The 20,199-nt window shown below is 45.6% G+C and overlaps 1 protein-coding gene and 1 long non-coding RNA gene across 4 annotated transcripts; one reads left to right on the top strand and one right to left on the bottom strand.

The window, feature by feature from the left end:
- The first annotated feature begins 404 nt into the window (after positions 1–404).
- Positions 405–4,043, top strand: LOC127323992 (uncharacterized). The gene is made up of 4 exons (XR_007866053.2): positions 405–785; positions 1,349–1,454; positions 2,232–3,297; positions 3,797–4,043. It is a non-coding gene; the product is annotated as an uncharacterized lncRNA (long non-coding RNA).
- Positions 4,044–7,143: 3,100 nt separating this feature from the next.
- On the bottom strand, positions 7,144–16,709 carry LOC127323993 (uncharacterized). 3 transcript variants are annotated; one of them, XM_071823157.1, is made up of 6 exons: positions 13,868–16,709; positions 11,271–13,468; positions 10,898–11,104; positions 9,904–10,802; positions 8,480–9,578; positions 7,144–8,396 (listed from the first exon to the last, which is right to left on the bottom strand). In XM_071823157.1, exon 1 carries the CDS (start codon positions 16,494–16,496, stop codon positions 14,034–14,036), a length of 2,463 nt encoding a protein of 820 aa, XP_071679258.1. In that variant the 5' UTR covers positions 16,497–16,709; the 3' UTR covers positions 7,144–8,396; positions 8,480–9,578; positions 9,904–10,802; positions 10,898–11,104; positions 11,271–13,468; positions 13,868–14,033. The 3 variants fall into 3 exon arrangements, with proteins under 3 accessions (XP_071679258.1, XP_071679256.1, XP_071679257.1); XM_071823155.1 differs by having other exon boundaries at positions 7,144–9,578; XM_071823156.1 differs by having other exon boundaries at positions 7,144–9,578; positions 11,271–13,427.
- Positions 16,710–20,199: the final 3,490 nt, after the last annotated feature.

Genomic DNA, 20,199 nt, shown 5'->3' with positions numbered 1-20,199 from the left:
AGCAACGCGTGGGCGACAAAGAGGAGGAAGGTGAAGCGTATGCACGTCAACCCTACCAACGCGATGCAGCAGACTAAATCGCTTGGCCAAAAATCCACGTATCAAAATATTTTTGCAACCCAACAATGGGTGTTTGCTCCAAAACCGGAAAATAATCAAATATTTGCGTTCACACGATAATTAAATACTCTGTCCGGAAAATACCCTGTCCGACCAAACCGGAAAGTACTCCCAGAAGATGTTTGATTTCAGATTTGAATGAATCTCAAGAAATTTGCATCCAAAATTCTACCACATACGAACTCTAGAATCACACTTCAGGAGTAATATCTTGAAAGAGCTCTAAGCTCCCAGGTTGCGAGGGCTTACCAGCGATCGGCGGGTCGTTTTCGTGGGGCCCACTACAGGTGAAATGGCGGTGGAATCGAGCGCCTCTGGTTGGCGGTTCGTGTCTAGAAACTCATAGGCTCTCGTGTCTGGTCCCTTCTTCCTCGCCGCTCCTCTGGCTCCGCCTCCATCGCGTTCATCTGCCACCATCCGGCCATCCACCCAGTGCCCCCGGGAAGAAGATCCAGTGGCAACCCTCTCTTCTCCACCATGCCCAGATTCGCCCACTGCCCCCATCCCCTCCAGGCGGTCTCAAGTGACACCATCGATCTGCTCCAGCGACTTCCAGCGGTACCAGGATGCAGAGGAGTGCTCCGGCGGTCTCGAGCACGTCCAGTACGAGGAGGAGCTGGTCCGGCGACGGGCGATAAGGAGCCGCTCTGGGGCAGAGGAACAAGGCAGGGCCGGCCTATACTTTTTTGGGGCCCAGGTGCAAAATGTCAAGAAGGGCCCTTATTCACACACACAATCTATCAAATTCAAGCTAAAAAAATCCTCACGTTTCGTTAACAAATAACAAAGAATATTTTTTACCTCTCACTAAAATCAAGTATCAAACGGCTGTTTGATCGGGAAAAACAGAAACATTGAGAATTGAAGGGGAGAAGTTTGGGAAACGATGAAGGCTTAAGATGCGTCTTTGGCCTCCATTAATGGCTGGCCGCAACATCGCTTGGGGAGTAGGAGTTGAGGAGACGAGTCGTCCAGAGGACAGAGGAGAAGTCAAGAAGAATGATACCGAACAAATCTATCGATTCCTGGAACGATTGGTTGCTCCCGTCCTGTACGTGTTGGTCTGGTGTGGGTAACATCAGCCCATGGGCCTTTATCTTATTTAGATGACTAAAAATACAGAAATTACTACAGTAATAGAACTACTAGCTGGTCCGGGACCCCTGGCTCGGCGGGGCCCAGTGCGGGCGCACCTTTTGCCCGGCCTGTGAGCCGGCCCTGGAACAAGGACAAGGAGGGGACACCTTCTACGACAGTAACCTCGCTGTGCGGCGGCTCCTTATTCTTCTTGCTGACAGCACGTGAACCCATCCACGACAACCTGCAATCAAATGGTGATTCCCCTCTCTCTTATCCCTTGGGTTCCCCTCTTCTTTGTCTCATTATTATGATTGGATTTTTATGTGTCGATTTTGATGACATTTTTTTTTTCCGAAACGATTTTGATGACATTAAACTCAAGGCTGACCATATTGATGTGATTAAAATCCGAGCTAAGCAAAATTTGTTGGATGAAATGCCTTGCCTTGTATTCCGAGCTGATATGGAGAATTCATTTTTGGTTCTTGCTCTAGCTCTACCCATCGTTGCTGGTTGCCTGGTTACTACTCAGTCACTCTATGTGTCATGCTAGCTGGTGGCCTTTATGCACCCTTGTGTGATGTATCTGGAAAAGAATAGGTTTTAGAGTAACTAATCTTGTAGTATATTACATTGCTAAAATCAAGCTTAACTCAACTGCTGTGATATTCAGTTTCATTGCATGTGAACCAATTTGTGTGTCTGTAGCTGTGTAGGTATGTCAAGTAAGCCAGCATTGGAACAACTCAATAATCACCAAGAAGGTGATACAAATTACCGGTTCAAACCTCAATTCTGACTGGTCATATTTTTAGTTTTGCATCTGAACTTCTCGGATCATGAAGATAATGTGTCGCTGAAGCAGATCTCTGTAGGCCTGACACAGCGCTTTCTCATTCCTTCGTGGCTGTTTCAGCCACTTCTTGAATTGATGTAATCTCTTATAGGTGTCTGATGCTGCAAACTTCCTTTCCACCTGGAACTTCAAGTTATAATTGACATTGCCCACTTCTATATGCTTATGTGCGCAGAGGAACCTGATGGCTGCCTCCGCATCACTCTCCACTGAGGCATACTGGCTGGGCATCTCTTCTTCTCACCATGGTGACATTGTGTATGACGAGCTGTAAAGTATCAACTGGCGTGGGATGTAAACAATCTGTGTGCCTGCAAACAAAGGTTCCTGCTTCAAATCTCTAGAAGTATTAGCTTTACATAATTGGAATCGAGAACATGTGACAAAACTATACTTAACAATTTTTCACACCGAGAAGAGTATCTGCTATCGGCCCTCATTCCTAAGCTTACCAGTGTTTTTGTAATTAGGTTCCATGGTCCTAAATGGTTGTAGAAATGTTGCACAATAGTTTCTTCGATGTGGAATGACTTTGTTAGTTGCATTTTGAGTAATTTGTGTGCTAAATAAAAACCATGCTTTGAGTATATGGCCAAATAAAGGCTAGGGCCTTCTTGGTTCGTGCAGTCTCGCTTGTGATTGGCTTCATGATATTCTCCTGCAAATACTTACATCAATATTATTTACATCTAGAAACTAAGATTTATAAGCATATTAAGCAGTACATATTGTCTATTGTATTGTTGCTTTTTTCCTTGTGTTTTAATTCGTATGATTAGGAGCAACGTGCAATTTTTTCGGGGAACTTCATTTGCAACTTGCAGTTGATCATGTATGTTCTTTTTGTGGGGAGATCATGTATGGTTCATATATTTTTTAATTACACGGTTAATATGTGTCTTGAAAGCATGAAGTACTTAGTCTCATATTTTTTGTTGACTAATATTGAAATAAGGAAACTGACAATGATGGACCCTCGTGGGAATCTTTTGCTTCCTTGCCTTGCCGACTTGGGGAATTGCGGGACAGAAGAGTGTGTAAAAGGCGACAACAGAGCTGGTGGTACAGTGCCAAAGTGGAAAGGCGACAGATGAGGGATGATTTTGTGTCAGGGAAGAGATGGAGTTGTGGTATCACCGGATCTATGGTCCGAGCCCATGCAGCCATCGCCTCCCTATCTATGGGTTGAGCTCCAGATCCCGCCACTTCTCTCCATCCATGTCATCTTCTTTGCGATAAAGGTATCCCACCTTTACCCTTTCCTCGTGCCTCCTTTGCGTCTCGCGTTTTCCTCTCCAATAATGCTACTTTCAATTATCTACATGTTTGATTCATATTTGTCCTAAAAAATGGTATGTACCAACCAGCCTTATTTAGGAAGCGGGCTTTGATAAAATGTAGCAAAAAAGTCCAAAAAATTGTAGATTAGTTAAATTGTTAATATTGAATTGGATCTGTAATAATAATATCCTGCTGATAAATATGACCATATGCACACTATTCTTCTTTTGTTAAGATGGCAGCAAAGCTGTTGTACAACCATGTGAAGTTCCACCCTGAGAAAACTTTTACAACCAGGGAGCAATAGGAATAAATGTATTTATCTAGGTCTACTAATTTGCTACAACAAAATAATTGTCTGATGCCTTCACCACCATCTGTGATGACCTGAATATAAGCTGTCATCTTCAGTACCTGCCATATATTCAGTGTTAATGTTGTTTTATTTTTCACTTACAGGGTTTGCTTCCTATAAGTGGAACTGATCATTCCACCTGTCCTTGGATTTTGATGTTTTGAGCTCTAATTGTTGTTGTTTTGTGCTTATGAGTCAGCTTGCCATTTGTTCTTACGTTTAAATATGAAATGCAGATAGCAGTAGCTATATATGTACTGAAGTATATTGTAACCATCTATTTTGGATTTATACTCATTATTAAGCGACAATGTATCCGTACTGAATGTCTGAAGATCATGATGTTATGTATGCTTTGGCACTTCCATGTGTTCGTATAATTTCAGATGGTTTACTTAAATGTATGTCAGCCAAGATTTATTTTCTTCAAGCAATACTAACATCTTGTATATCTTAAAGAGGTGCAAAGTACATAGAAAGTACTGAACCTGAACTGTGCGATGCGGTGAGCGAAGTAGTGGACCGTGAGCAAATTTCATATATTTTGAATTTAACCTTGTGCAATGGGTATCACATATTTCACCCCTTCCGGAGTTCCGGTACATTGTTGCTTCGGTATATTAGCGTGCGTAGTGAGGCACTCAACATTGTTTTTTCGTGTTGGTTCTGTATCTTTTTCCTGCATGTTAGATACATTTTGCAACAGGTGTCTTCACCCCATACTATTTTTGGTTGAGCAGATAAAGTACAAGTCTATAACATACACCAAGTCATGCCCAGTTTTCATGGAAGGATATTTTCTTGAATGGTTTATACTTCAAACTTTGTTTGAGGATTTCTGATCTGAATTCTTCTGAGTATACAACTATGATTGCATAATCAGAATAGTGGTTAATGTCTCCTTTGCGCTAACCAGTTATTTTTGTCCAAGAAGCTAGATGTCACCGCTGATCCGCTTGTTGTCCTGAAGTGGGTGTGAGATAGTGGTGGATATGGGGTCCTGGAAAGACACACAACATGTCCTTCATGGCATCACAACATGGGAATGACCTCTACTCCTAGCCATGTCGCAGTGTGACTGTGTGAGTGAAAGTTATATGTATATGCTTCTACTAGGAAAAATGCCCGTGCGTTGCACCGGGAGAAATAAAAACTCAAACATTCCTATACATTGATATTAGTTGGTTTCTAGTAAATACTTTATAAGACATGTAAAATTTAATGTAGACAATCATTTGCATAAGTTAGTCTTTTTTTATTCTGAATCTTATTATTATAAGTAAATCTGTCTCTTCTTTTGTCTTTGAAGGTCCACTTTCAGCTTCCCTACAAATTATTCACGTAGTTTCTTGATAAAATAACCATCTCAATAATATGTGGAACTTCTAAAAAGCAATACAGTACTACTACCAGGCATGGTCCTTGTTTAAGAAAAAATTAAGTGGCTAAAAGCAGCATTGTTTAGTTCAGAAATAATTGATTTTCTTAGTTTGTGAGAGAAACAGCCTGGCACCAAAACATAAGCATCCTCTTCTCAAATCAAACCCCGTTCATCCATGTTCGTCACCCTCCAGGATCGAGCCAAGCTCGTGCGGACCAGATGGAGTTAAGTCGGGCAAGAACCAGGGGACGACCTGTCTTATCCTAGAGCTGGAGGCCTCATGTTTCTCTGTAAAAGTACATGTGCGTTGCTACAACTGATTTGATTATTAGCAACTCTCTGATCTTGTTTCGGTTGCATCTCATTCTTTGAAGAAAACATGTAAAATTAAATATGCAAAATATGAATTAGACATTGTAGCCAAGAGCAAACTACTCTTGGCAAAATTTTCTTTATCGATGATAACGAAAATTCGGGCCCGGAGAGGCCTTGCTTGGCAAAAAAAAGCTAGCTAGGGCTTCTCTACTGATTAGACTCCATCAACTGACGTGCAGCAGTATTTTCAATAAGCTTGGATTCGTTTTGCTCACCACGCTCAGCGCTGATCTCCATGATGAAGCAGACATGACTCCCTCTAATCATGCCACATCCGAGGTCATCAATTTGGCGGCAGCAGGGCTGGATCTAGGGCAGACCGATGATGCCCTTTTGACCTCGATTACAATGGCATGGACTTTGTGGGGTCATTATTTATCGATGAATTCTTGCGGACAAAGCAGCTCAAACCAGGAGTTGTTTCCTTTCATGTCTGGACCGAGGACAACCGGTAATCTCTTTCCTGTGCAACTGAATATGCTAGTGACAACACGATGAACAGTCTTGTGCATATACTCAGAAAGTTTAGATACAGTTCGTATTTGTCAATGTTGAAAATAAACAGCGTTTCAAGCTATACATAGTGGACCTGGAAATAGTATCATGAACCGAATTCGCTAGCCATGAATGCGGCCACCGTTGCCATGTTTTAGAAAGCCACACGCACAATTTATCTTGGTTGCTTCGAAGTCTCCTGCCTGTGGCTAGCCGAATAAGATGGGAGTAGCGCGTGGCTGGCGGAAGTTGCCTGGGCGAGCTACATGTGCGTAATTTCATCAGGAGACAGGGACCTTCAACGGCTCCTGCGCGTGGCCATAGGGAGGAGATAGCGTGGCGACGTGTCTGATGGGAATCGCTTGGGCGGAACTGCAGCACTGGGGACGCGGACAAGCCCCTGGGTGACGTCGAACAGATCGTGGAGGAGCTGAAACGCCGGCGAATCTTTGAAGGCAGGACGCAGCCCTCGGAAGCATACAGTGGTGGTCTACGGCGAGGTGTTGGAGTAGCGAATATAGGACGTGGCATCGGCGGATGGCCAGGTCGCGTGGCTCGCGCCGATGTTCCAGACGGAGGCTGATCGCTTTGTGTCTGCTTCTTGGGGCGAAAGTTTTCACTATTATATAGCCGGTCATGCTAGATACTATATAGGAGGTGCGATGGAGAACGGAAGGCACGCGATAGACATAACCAGACTTTGACTCTACCACGGAACCATCGCGCGGGAGGTGGCGTGGGGTTACAAACAAGGGACGACGACAGACAATGGAACTGTTGTGAAGTGTATATGTGGATTGCCTAGCCCTTTCCATCAGTTCGGACTTTTGGTTCAAGTGGCTAGTGCATGAAGCTTAACATGGTATCAGAGCCCTAGGTCTCAAGTTCAAATCCTGATTTTCGCAGTTAAGCCTAAAAATTGTTGTTGCCCCCTCTTTAGCCACCGCTGATGCCCTGTTTCGGTGTGCTCTTCTTCTTTCGCGTGTTGACTTTCTCTTCTCCCGTTACACGCGAGTGGGGGTGTTGTGAAGTGTATATGTGGACTAGTTAAAATGCCCGTGCGTTGTCACGGGTCATGAAATTTCATTTCCCACTTCACATATATAATTCATAATGCACTAATGAAATAATAAAAGAAATTAGAGATATCATAAATTATAATCATCAAGAAACCAATACTACTTATAGAAATATCTCTCATGTTAATTTAAAATAATTGGTTATCACAAGCCATGACACCAACAGAAAAAACATTCGTTTATAACAAAATCTCCTTAGGCCACTGCATGAAACTATATATAGATCCTTCCGGAATTCCTTCAATTGTTCAACACCTCCTCTTCACCTTCAGTTTCAAAAACACTGTCAAAGTACCACCATAGACCTTATATATGTCTCCTTCAACTATCTCTATAGCTGGTTCATGCTTGTCAACTACTTCACCTGGCACACTAACATGCTCTTCAATAACGTTAGAGATTATAAAAAATATGACTTCGCACTTCAATCATGTTGGGAGAACACACTTGCTCTTTACAAGAATTTTTCAGTTTCCATAGTTCATTTCATATTTGCATCTCTAAACATCCATGCTACTACTTTCAAGAAAACATCGTTATCTTAGTTTCTCCACCCGCGGCGAAGACATCGGCCAATGCAAAAGACACTGAAGAGGGCGGTACTGCACCCGAGACCCTCATCATAATGTACCATTTGTTTATAATTTATAAACAAGAAAAGGTATATGTAGTTACAACACAGCCGCCCACAATCTAAGAAAATATTGACATCTCACTACAACAATATGAATGAAAAATGGACACCACACATATCGTTCAAAGAAAAATAGATCTCTATAAGGTTTATAGTACAGAAAACTGAGTGTTATTGATAAAGCATACATACAACAGTAGACATATGCAATGATGAAGCATTGTGGTATAATCATTTCATCTGCTAAAAAATCATGGCTTCTTAAATTCTAAATTAAAATATGACTGGTTCCTCGCTGGCTAACTGCATTTGCTTAACAATTCATAGAGTGATAAATAGTAGATGATACCCAAATCGATTAGCCATTTTGGCATTGCAATATGAATCTGAAGCCTTATATACATAGACACGTCCAAGTGGTAGCAAATAAAGAAAATGCCCTTGTAGTTTTTCATTTAACCAGTAATACACTCCAATATAATCATAAGATGATATACTGAGGTATGTGTTAATTCAATGGGTCCAACATGAGTATCTCATATAAGCATTCAGTCAAACATGAAGCTTTAGGAGAGAAGAAGCCACGGTACGTCATGTTCATTAACTTTCATGATGCTTACCTCCGACTTTGCATGCACTTCAGGGCACCAACTCTTGCCTCACCAGCCTGCCATTCAGCCACCATCCACCGTTTAGGCTGATTTCGAAGATGTACGGTGCAGCTGCTTGAGCCAAGATATCTACCGGATTTGCAAAAGCAATTGTTGGTAAAACTAAAATAGAGCCGTCTCTCACAAACGCCTCATGGATTTGCATAACCTACCTTTTAATCACAAATACAACCACAACCTCATGGATTTGCAGGCACCTATGGCTCGCCAACTTGCCGAACTTGCTACAGTACGAATAATGCCTCACATTGAATACATAAAATAAGATCTGTATCTAGGTAACAAAGACAAATGCACTGATTTTTCTGCAGTAATACAATACAAACAATCAAGCCGTTGAATGAAAAGTTTCTGAACATAATTAGTTAAGAAAATAGTGCAGTACGAGTCACATGTTTGCCTAAAGAAGGAGGTCAAGAGACGACGCACAACATCAAAAAGAGAAGCCAAATCGCTTTGTACTTAGCATCGTACATCTGCAAATAACAGAGAAGCACCAAGCAACGGTGCATCAATCTTTCTCAAGAGCAGCACTTGATTTGGCTGTAAGGTTTGTGGAGGAATCCCATCAACTGTTGAGCACGGATATGCAGTGAATCTAAGCGTAAGGCCTAGCAAAGAAGAACCTGAATGACATAGTTGGAAGGTAATTCTACCAAATTACAAGGTCCCTCGTTTTTAAACAGTTAGAGAACACATTGACTAAGAAAAGCTGAAGTCCAGAACCATAGATGGACACACTATATTAGAACTTAAATAACACTAAATCTGTAGATTATATCATCAACCATATATCAGCATGATGAGATTCGTTTTTAGATCTGAAAAGATAACCTATGGGTCATATAAATTTTAGGAAGGGGGTGGACATGACATGATATGAAAACACTTTCTGTTAACTATCATAGCTCTCAGATCCGACGAAGATTTGATCATTATAACTAACAATATTTCATATAGGTCGGGAAGGACTAATATCAAGGCAGCCAACCACTTGATGAAGACGGAAGAGAGGGGTGATGGCATGAGAGCAGCACAACTTACAATGGGGCATGGGCGGCGGTGTGTCGGTGCAATATGACGGCGCCAACGAGTCGGTGTAGGGAGACGGCAGCGGTAGATCACCCAAGCAACAACTTAACACACCAGGAAAAAATTCAACACCGGAGAGAATAAGAAAGTAGTAACAACGGAAGCTCGAAACACCTAGTGGGGGACGATCTCATTGTTATTCATTGAGCAGCCCAAGACCTGAAAAAACAAATTGCAGCTAGAAAAGTTATAGCACATGATTAAAAAACTCGTCTTGATGTTACTGTTTCATCTCAAGCCTGAAGCATAATGGTAAGGCGAAACAAATACAATTCTTTTCAAAAGAGGTCAAAATTATATTAAAATCCTTTTCTGTAAGCTTCAGAATTTTCACGTGCAGTTAAAACAAATATAATTAATGGCACATCAAGTAAATGAACATAGACATGACACTCAATCAAAAACTATTGTGTGTTCAGAGACGACATGTAAGACAGTATAAAGATTATGGCATTTTGTCAAGTACTTGAACATGTGTACTGACCAACATCTGTGAAGCAGTTTATTTAGAATAACGCAAAAGCTGTTGGCTAACTGGCATAAACTGGATATTGCTGATTCACCCCAGATGAGAAGATAACGACCTAGGTGGTTGTGCACCCGGAGGATTTCTGCAGTTGCAAAATTATCTGCATAGTAATGTAAACAAATTAAAATAATGTGGAATTACACACCTCAAACTATGGTTCCGTGGAAAAAACAATTGCACCACTTCTCATACTTGTGTTGAATAAATTATTCAGACTACGTCAACAACTTAATCATCAAGCTATTTCATGAGTGAAAGAATGACTGCGCTCACTCAACAAGCATCGATAGACGAAATACAGAAGATAAAGCATTGTAAATGGAGAGTGTCGTTATTATTACTTAGCCAAGAACTTGGTTCAGAGGAATGGATACAGAAATTTCATTACAATAATGTTCATCATGTACCGGAAGGCGATAAAGTCATCTGGCTTTTTTGTAAGCAGCTGCCCTTTTGGGGCAGCAAATTCTAATGTCAGTAATAGGGAAGTAAAGGAAATGTCAAGAGCAAAAAAACTGCGTATCGTATGTGATGGCAAAGTACACGAACAATCAGCATATGCATCTTGAAAATAAAAACACTCACCATATGGATAAATTGGCTACCAACCAAATAAAATTTACTGTATTTTTATATTCATTATAAATTGAAGCAAATATCATGTTTTGCCACATTTCATATATATGGAATACCCATTGATCTTATGCGTCATCATGTTTATATCCATAGAGTCAAACTGCCAAAGTAAATATCGATAGAGGAGCTTGCCTTGAGTGGATCAGACTTTGGCTCAAGTCTAATGTGCACATTTGCGAGGAGGAATCAAATGCTCCCTTTGATTCCGAATAGTCTCACTGGACATAAGACACGTTACTGTTAGCTTAGTGATATAGAATGGGAAAATTAAAATTGGTTTGTCCATAGTAGCTAGCAGACATGAAAGCCAAACCTAGCTCTCAACCAATCCAGTAAATCAAGCTCATCCCCTTCTATTCTGCAATGTAGAAGGCCATGTCAAGCCCGGTGTATTCTGCAGCGCTTAGACTGATGCTTTGATCTGATAAGGTTGCATTTGGCAACCATGTCAGCTTCTTCACTTGACGAAACATGTTACATTGCTGCGAGTCGTACATACTTCCTCCAGCTGCATGATGAACTGAGATGCATTGGCAGCAAGGGTTAAAAAATTAAATGGCGCATGTATGTTTTTCTTTTCTGGTATATCTTTATGCAAAAAAATAATCTGCGCAGAGCAAATTTGGAGAAACCTGTTGCATTAGAGCTCAATGGTAATTAGGGAACAGATAGGAGTGAGCACAAACCTCTAGATTTTCTTCAACCTTCTTGTTCACGGCATAGAGCACGTCAAAGTAACGGCTGGCTGATAGGTCTTCCCAAGATGATCCCTAATGGTGACACTGGCATGAAACAAGTGAGCAGATGGATGTGCATGAGCAACTCACTCACGACCATGACGAGCATGAAGGGAAGCGAATCGGTGGTTGCTCTGCTCTTCTTGTCTGTCCCAGCGATGCGGTTTAAAATCGGTGGTTGCTCTGCTCTTCTTGTCCGTCCCAGCGACACAGTTTCCAACACTGACAGCCTAGGCGAGCGTTCAGGTGAACAGCTCTAGAACCTGAAGTGATACAATGGCATAAGTTCTTCATCATTAAGTGTGTGGATCACATTGATAAAAATCACACAAATTAGTAATGTATCATAGATCAACCGGTAGCAAATTCTGTGAATAGCCAGATTGTGATTAGAACAAAACTCTTTCAAGACACCAGAAAATAGACTGGTACAGTTGAAGCACAACAGAAAAATATCCAGATTCAAGACAACTGAACGGCCAACTTAATTCGTCTAACACCTTGAGGGCATTTCCTCTGGTAAGGAAATAGGATCGGTCGGTCTACAAATCCACCTGCAGAACGTGTATTCGTCAAGCGACATACCTGGCTTGACACCATGCCATCCTCTACGGGAGCGTCAACGCCGTCTTGCTGCTTCAGGAAGGGCGGAGTGGTTGAGCTCGCACGGATGAAGTCGGGCGGCGGAATTCAGATGGCGATGACCTTGGATGGGGGAGTCGGACAGCCGTAGGCGGCGGCGGCTGGGTGGCGGCGTACAGCAGCGTCTTCTGGGTGGCGGCGTACGCAGCGTCGTCTAGGTGGCGGCGCACGGTGGTGAACTCGAACCCTAGCATGTCCCTCTGTTCGCTCGAGAGGAAATGGGAGACTGGAGCGAGCGAAAAGGTCTTTGTAAACAAAACCGAATTATTGGGCTTGGCCCATTTGGGCGATAGCGAGGACGACGAACGGAAGAAGGACGACGAACGAGGACGACCAAAGTAGGGGGAGAAGGGGGAACACGTTCGTTCTTTTTAAGTAGTAGAGATTGCCTAGCCCTTTCCATCAGTTCGGACTTTTGGTTCAAGTGGCTAGTGCATGAAGCTTAACAGGAACAACACGGACCAAACCACTGAAACGCTTCGTACTTTATTATTAGGTATATATATAGATTACTGTAATCAATTCAGAATATGCATAGATACAGAGATAGATCCGCTTGAAAATTCGAACTGAGAAACAACTGCCATTTTGACGAGCACAAATCGAGTTTATTCTGAAGATTGACCTATACAGGTCACAACGATGCATATCCATGAGTAGCAATAATTTGATTATCAAAGCCATGCCTCAAATTCGAGAAAATTAAATATTAGTCCTATTTGTCATATCTTCTCCATACAACTGATTACTTGTTAGTCTTAACAACAACAACAAAAACGTGAAATTAAGTATGCATCTATTACAGGTATATAAAGATGTGAAATAAGCCACATATTTATGACACGCCCTATAATTTGTATTTTCAAACAGAGGAAGCGACCATTACAAAGAATAATTGTAACTTTAGTATAGGGAGGTACAAATAAAACAGCTGTGGAAATGGCCAAGGCTTCAAGGACTGACCATAGCAAATTAAAACAAGAAGGGGAGTCTGGTATTCATGCTATAAGGATGCATGAACGATTAAAGTACAAAGACCAAGATGTAAAAAAAATATATTCTTTGTACAAGAGATAGGACATGATATCTCAGAAAAGAAGATTGAACATCATTAACTAGAATATGTAAGGTAAAATAGAAGAGAATATGCACTGGATCCATCAAAAATATAAAGAGAAATATGCACGGAAGAAGCAGAATTGCAACTCGGACATTATCATAACTGCATTAAACAGAACCAAAACAAAGACAGAAGTGATATCTGTTTCTTTCAAGCTGTAGTTATACAAAGAAGATTTGAACAAAACTTTTGTGTTGACACGAACCTGATAGTCAAGCTGTTATAGCCACTAAACAGAGGAGCAAATGGAGAAACTTTAGACCTGTATACACCGAGAGGTACATATATTTGACCGGCCGACAAAGATTTTCGCATATATTTCCAAATGCCATTGCAGTTTCAACCTGCAGTTGCACCATTGTAACCTTGCACCTTTCATGTTATCCTATTATATAACAGAGACAATTGCATTTATAACTTGATTTAGTAGAAGTTAACCAAGCAGACATCATCTAAAAATTCCCTGGCCAAACATGATTATCATAATCTACCTCGATACTAACCAAAGCCACCAGGCCCAGCCAGGAAGCATGTCGCACATGTCAAATCAGAGGCTTAGTGCCGGATAAGAATAAGTCAATAGAAGAGGGATTTATTTTAGTACAACATCTTACTATCTCATCAAGAGGGAGTTAATAGATCCATATATAAAGTTGCAAGGGAAGACGTGTGCAACAAAAACTTGAACATGATATGCAAACAGTAGTGTTAATGATCGCCGCAAGATACTGCAGCAACACTGACCCTCATGAAAGAAATTTATCTGGTTGAAGATAGAAAATACCTGCCACAACCCTCCACTCTACACCTAAGATAGACAATACTTTTGGGAACAAAACACCATGGTGGCACCATCAACCAGTTCGATCCTGGTGTGCCCACAGAAGAGAATACATGTTCACATCATTGAGAGGGAGCTCTGAACCACACCAAGGCTTATCAGCCGAGTCCTATGCAACAAAACTGACTCCATCAAAAAATTGGTACTTTGCTGGGAGCAAATTTATTTGTTCTCGGTATTTCCCTTTCCCTGAAAAGAGAGACAGTAGCAATGAAGTAGTTGAAGCTTCAAGTGAGATGCTCTTCCCATCAACTTTAGACATATAATTTCCAGCCTTAACTATTTCCCCCTTTTCCAATAATGTTCTGATGATATCATTTACAAGACGAGAGCTGGGAGCACAACCACTCTTCTCCATTGATGAGAACATACTGTCAGCTTCTTCCAGTGATCCTTCTTTTAGAAGATTATTTATCATAACTCCATAAGTAGAAGCATTAGGCACCAACCCACTGGCTGGTATTGCAGCAAACAAATCTTTAGCTTCTTCTATTTTCCGAACCTTGTACATTGCATTAATCATGGTATTGAGTATTGCAATATCAAACTTCACATTATTTGCACATAATTTATGGAAGAGGATGATGGCTTCATCAGCACAATTATTTCTGCAAAGTCCCCCAAGGATTATTCTGTATGTGGAAATGCTCACTGTTGTTTCACTTTCAATCATCTCGTTGAACATTTTCTTTCCAGCGACAGTTTGCCCAGCACGGAATAATCCATCCAGTATGATGTTATATGTAACAGTAGTAGGTTTAACTTTCTTATGCGACATTTCTCTAAACAGACTCAACCCATCAACAATCCTTCCTCTTTTAAGATAGCCATCAATAAGTGTATTATGCGTAATAACATCAGGCTGAATGGCAACTGATACCATGGAATCAAGCACTCGAGATGCTTCCTCCATCTTGCCGACTAAGCAATATCCGTCAATCAGCGAATTAAATGTAATGACATCAGGTGTCTCACCTATCTCTATAACCAAGTTGAAGATATAGTGTGAATCCAACACCCTTCCTTCTTTGCATAGACTGTTAATTATCGAATTGAAGAACACAATGTTGGGTCGAGGAATACCTCTGTTCATCATTTCATAAACCAACTCCTTAGCTTTCCCTAAATCACCGTATGTACAACAGCCCTGAATTAGGGTGTGATAAACAGCTGTGTTTGGTTGTACTCCAATGGAAATCATCTGGCTGAATTTGTCCACAGCATCAGCCGGCCTGTCCATTCTACAAAGTGCAGTTATTATACTTAAATAGGTGAATACATCTGGACTGACTCCTTGTTCCTGCATTTGCGTAAGTATGAGCATAGCTTCGTCCATCATTCCATGTTTAGCATATGCATCAATTAAGATGTTGAAAACATGAGAGTTGGCTACAATACCATTGCTTGACATTGAATCAAAGAGATTAATCATATCAGCAAAGCATCCTTGAGACGCATAACCGTGGAGCAGAGCACCATACGTGACGATGTTAGGTTTGTGGCCCTTGGCGGTCATGGAATCAAAAACACCTGCAGCTTCTTTGGTTCTTCCATGCTTGCAAAGGGAGGCCACGAACGAGTTCCAAGTAACAATATTTGGTACGAGACCCTGGCTTGTCATTTTTCTGAACAGTTTACCTGCCTCTTTCCACTGGCCCAAACTGGAATATCCATGGATCATGCTAGTATATGTCACTTCATTCGGCTGAACTCCGCTTTCAACCATTTGCCGAAGGAACAACTCTGCCTTGTCCATTGCTCTGGCCTTGCACAACGCATCAATAATCGAGCTATATGTGAACACATTAGGCACAACCCCTTGCTGCGCCATTTCATGGAATAGATCACATGCCTTGCCTACTTCTCCTTCCTTAAAGAAGCCGTGGATGACGGTGCTATATGCTACCACAACGAGGGAGCAGCCGCCTCCTTTTTTTGCCACCGTCTGGAGCAGGTCGAGTGCCTCCTGGCTCCTGCTATGGTCACATAAGCTCTTCAGAACAATGGAGTATGAGAAGGCATTAGTCACACCGCCAGGGTCAGACATCCAATGAAGCAAAAGGCTGACAGCCTCATCGGTCCGCTTTGCGCAGCAGAGGCACTTGAGGAGGGTGCTGCAGATGATCTCATTTGTCTTGAGGCCCGTCCTTAGAAGGCGACCGAATAAGGCGAGCCCAAGTTCCGGGAGTCGTGCGCGGCAGCAGCAGTCCATGAGGATGCCGTAGGTGTGGACTGTGAGAGCCGCCATCCGCTGGCCAGATTCTTCTCGGCACACACGGCTGAAGAGGGCGATGGCGAGGGCGGGGCCATCTCCGCAGGTGGCGGAGTCCGGCGCACGGGCGAGGGCGGCGAGGAAGCCGTTGAGAGAGCGCACGTGGACCGGGGCTGGCCGCGCTAGCAATTGGTCGAACAGGTGGTGCGCGTCTTCCGAAGTGAGCGTCCCAGCGCGGGCGCGCTCCGTGGCCGCGGCAAAGGCGGAGTGGGGAGACCAGGAGCGTGCGCGCGGCGAGATGGAGGAGGAGAAGCGGCGGTGGAGGCGGGACATGGGCGTGGTGGAGTAGTGGCGACGCATCGCAGTGCGCAGGCAGTCACCCCCGAGGCGGAGTGTCGCGTCCAACTCCACGATGCAGCCCCAAACGGCGAGCTAGCCGCCCCCGGCGGCGCGGCGAGCTCCTTTCCGACGAGACGGAACGATGATGTCCTCCAAGCTCATGTCGCCGCAGCGCCGCTTCCTTGTCTGGAACTTGCTTTGGAGGGAGTTGCAGTGGCCAGTGGGTTGTTCTGTTGACTGCTTCACTACTTCAGTGTCTTTTTTTTCTTTTTTGGATAAAGGGAATATATTAATATCGAGACATACCAATTACACCCAGCCTCTGCAACAACGCACCACCCTAATGGCACTACGGATGCACACAGCCAAAAAAAGGAAAAGAAAACTAAGGAACAAAAGTCCCGCTACTGTATCACGGACCTAACAACAGCAATACATCCACCACCATGACAACACCTGAATTGCAGACTCTCCAAAAAACGACGCCTCCAAGAAGGGAACAGTGCTCCAACACCGTCGTCGCCCGATCAAAGATCTTAGGTTTTCACCCTGAAGATAGTCCCCACTCTCAAAACAATGCCTCCATCAAGGTCAGCATCGGGCACAACCGATTAAGGCCGGACCTTGGGTTTTCACCCTGAAAGGTAGGACTCTGCGCTTCACATGTGTTGTCGCCCCCACTTTCATACCGCTGCTGTGAAGCCCGGACACCAAGCAAGCCCCTCAACAGCGCGGAGACTTGAACCTCCCTTAGCTAGTCCTCCCCTCCGGCCTTCATGAAATTCTCTTCTTCCGACTTTCATCATGGATCCATAGTCACTTGATGTCAACACAGAAAAAGAGCTTCGCGCCGCTCCCTCCAGAACCAAACGGTCGGAATAAACGCATGGTTGCGCACGACCGAATACCTCCGATCCAGCAAACTCCAGGCAAAGCACTGTTACATTCGCCGGCGGAGCCTTCCGGAACTCAACCCTCCGGCCAGATCACGAGTCCAGGCCTCCGGTAGGTCCTCCTCTTCACGCAAGAGAGGCCCTAGGACCGCCGCCTTTATTCAGGCCGGACCCTCACGTCGGCGACCATCCCGGGCTGGCCAACCCAACCCTCCACCGGCGACACCATCGCCGGCTTCCATGCACCTCCATCTCACCGCCGGATGGCGATGATAGATCAAAAATCCACCACCACCAACCGCAGGCCGACCCTCTCCGGCGAAGAAAAGGCCACCTCCTCCGTCAAACCCAAGGCTGCTGCCCCGGGCGCCCTCGTGTCGCGGAAGATGCCCGAGATCGCCTCCACGCACCAACGAGAGGCGGGGGTGGATGGCATGGCGCAGACCGAGGGTCTGGCCGCCGCCCACCACCAACCCCTGCCGGAGTGCTGCGGGAAGCCGACGAGAATAGGGAGACCGTAGCGCTGCCCATCCCACCCGCGCCGACCGGTCCGCCAGGGGACAGCCGACGGGAGGAGGGCCGCCGCCGCCGTCGCCCATCCCACGCGCGTCTGCTCCGCCAAGCATCGAGGAGGTGGGGATCCGGCCGCCGATCTCCACGCGGCGACGAGGAAAGGCCCCCGCCGCCGCCACGCCCCGAGGGACTTTGCCCCGGCGGCGCTACCGGCGGCGGCGGCGGTGGAGGGTTGGGGGCGGAGGGTTAGGGTTGGGGGCGGAGGGTTAGGGTTGGGGAAAAATCCTAAGTATACAAATCGAGGATATTACCGGGACAGTGTCTTTTTTTTCAGTGTTATGCAATAATAAACTTTTCTTTGCAAGTGCTCGCAGAACTCTGTCAAGTATAAATGTCTCTCCATTGCATGCCAAACCACACATGTCAACTGTCAAGCCCTATTTTATTTTATTTGGCAGTTGTAAAAGGGTTCTTAGGCTGGTCATAGTGGGGAGTAACTTAGACTAGTAACATATATCATATTACTAGTCTAGGTTACTACCTTCATAGTGGGTAGTAACTTATATGTGGTGTTATGCATGTATCATTTATTATGTTGTAGACTCATCTTGCCTTGAGGTGTGTGATGTTATGGTAACATAGCTAGTTACCACCTCACTCTCTTTCTTCATTTATTAGCATGCCATGTCACCAAAATGCATTGAGATGTGTGATGTTACTAGCTATGTTACTCCCACTATGAGCAGTCTAAGGGCACGGGCGACCCAAACGGATGCATTGGACGTCAGTATTTGGCCATTTGGGTGGCCGCGTGGACACCCGGCAGCGGTCCGTGTCCGCTTGTCCGTTTAGGTCGCACGCTGCGCCCAACACATCGACCCAAAAATCCGCCACGTGGTTCATCTTCCCTGGACGGCGCTACGCCATGGCAGGTCTCGATGGGACAGCAATGGCGGGTGGGAGAACGTGCGGGAAAGTTCCCGCCGCGCGCAGGGTTTCCGCGCGCGCGAAAAGGCCATGGCCGCGCGCTTGCGCCCAAGTTTCCCGCCAAGGCCGCCGGCTATAAAAGACGGCGCCGGCCTCGCAGACCTCACACCCGCTCCGCCGTCCTCTCCCCCTCTTCCTTCTCCGGCGCCCTCTACACCTCCATCGCCATGCCGCGCACCCTGCAGGCCACGTGGGCCAAGCTCTCCCTCGCCGCCCGAGCCAGGTTCCCGCGGACGGAGGAGGAGGAGCGGGCGGACGCGCGTTGGGTAGCTGACGACAAGGCACTCTGCGTCGCTGCCGAGGGGGCGGCGAAGAAGGAAGAGAACACGGAGCTGGTGGAGGCAGCTGCGGACGGCTGGCACGAGACCGCGGACGGCTGGTATGAGGCCGCGGAGGAGGAGCCCGTCGACGCGGAGGACTACTTCGACGACCTCGCGCTGGCGAACATCAATGTCGCCATCGAGGAGCGTCCCGCCGACCTCACGCGCGTGACGAAGGAGCACGAGGCCACCTGCTGGGCTGGCCGCCCCCGTTTAGGCGACCTCCTCGGCCAGAAGAACCAGCTCCTCGCTATGCGAGCAGCCCGCCAACTCATCCAGCTGCCCTCGCCCGAGCGGCGCGCCCGGGAGGTTGTTGCGTCGGCGGAGGCGGACGCCAAGAGCGCATGCGCCGTCGGGAGAAGAACCACGAGGCCCAGGCTGCCGGCCGCGTCCGCCTCGAGGCACGGACCGATGTGGAATGTGCCGCCCAGCAGGAGCTCGAGCTGTGCGGGAAGCGGATGGTGCCGCCGCAGGAGGCGGAGCGCGAGCGCGCCCGAGCTGCGAGGACGGAAAGGAAGAGGGCGGTCGCGGAACGCAGCAAGATGGCCTCCGCTGAGCCACCCAAATGGTAAAGCTGGAGTGGAATCCTCACGCGTACAGGCCGCCCGCGTCAAGTGAAATCCACGGCCTCGGCGGCGAGTCGCCGGCGAGCCCGCCGGCCCCGTACGTACCTAGACTAGTAGTAGTAGATTTAAGAAAAAATGTAGTGGCGAACTTTAATGAAGAAAGAAACTATCTCCCTATGACACGCGGGCCAGGGGCGGACGTGAGTGGCCAGCCATCGGCGTCCGCGGCCACGCAAACGCGGCCCAAATTTGGGCCAGCTTTAGGTCGTCTCGAACGCCGCGACCATCCGTTTTTGGGATGGGTCCGCGCGCTGGGCCGGGTTTTTGTCCGGTTCAACCCATCCGGACGCGCAGGCGCGGGATGGGTCGCCGCGTTGGAGATTCCTGTTTTGGGCCGTTTGGGTGGCCGCACGAACATCCGGATAGCGGCCCACGTCCGCGTGTC

Source organism: Lolium perenne, chromosome 7 (genome assembly GCF_019359855.2).
Source record: "Lolium perenne isolate Kyuss_39 chromosome 7, Kyuss_2.0, whole genome shotgun sequence".
In the NCBI taxonomy this organism is placed as follows: domain Eukaryota; kingdom Viridiplantae; phylum Streptophyta; class Magnoliopsida; order Poales; family Poaceae; genus Lolium; species Lolium perenne.
Note: the sequence above shows the minus strand (reverse complement) of the source record. Positions and strands in the feature narration are given on the sequence as shown.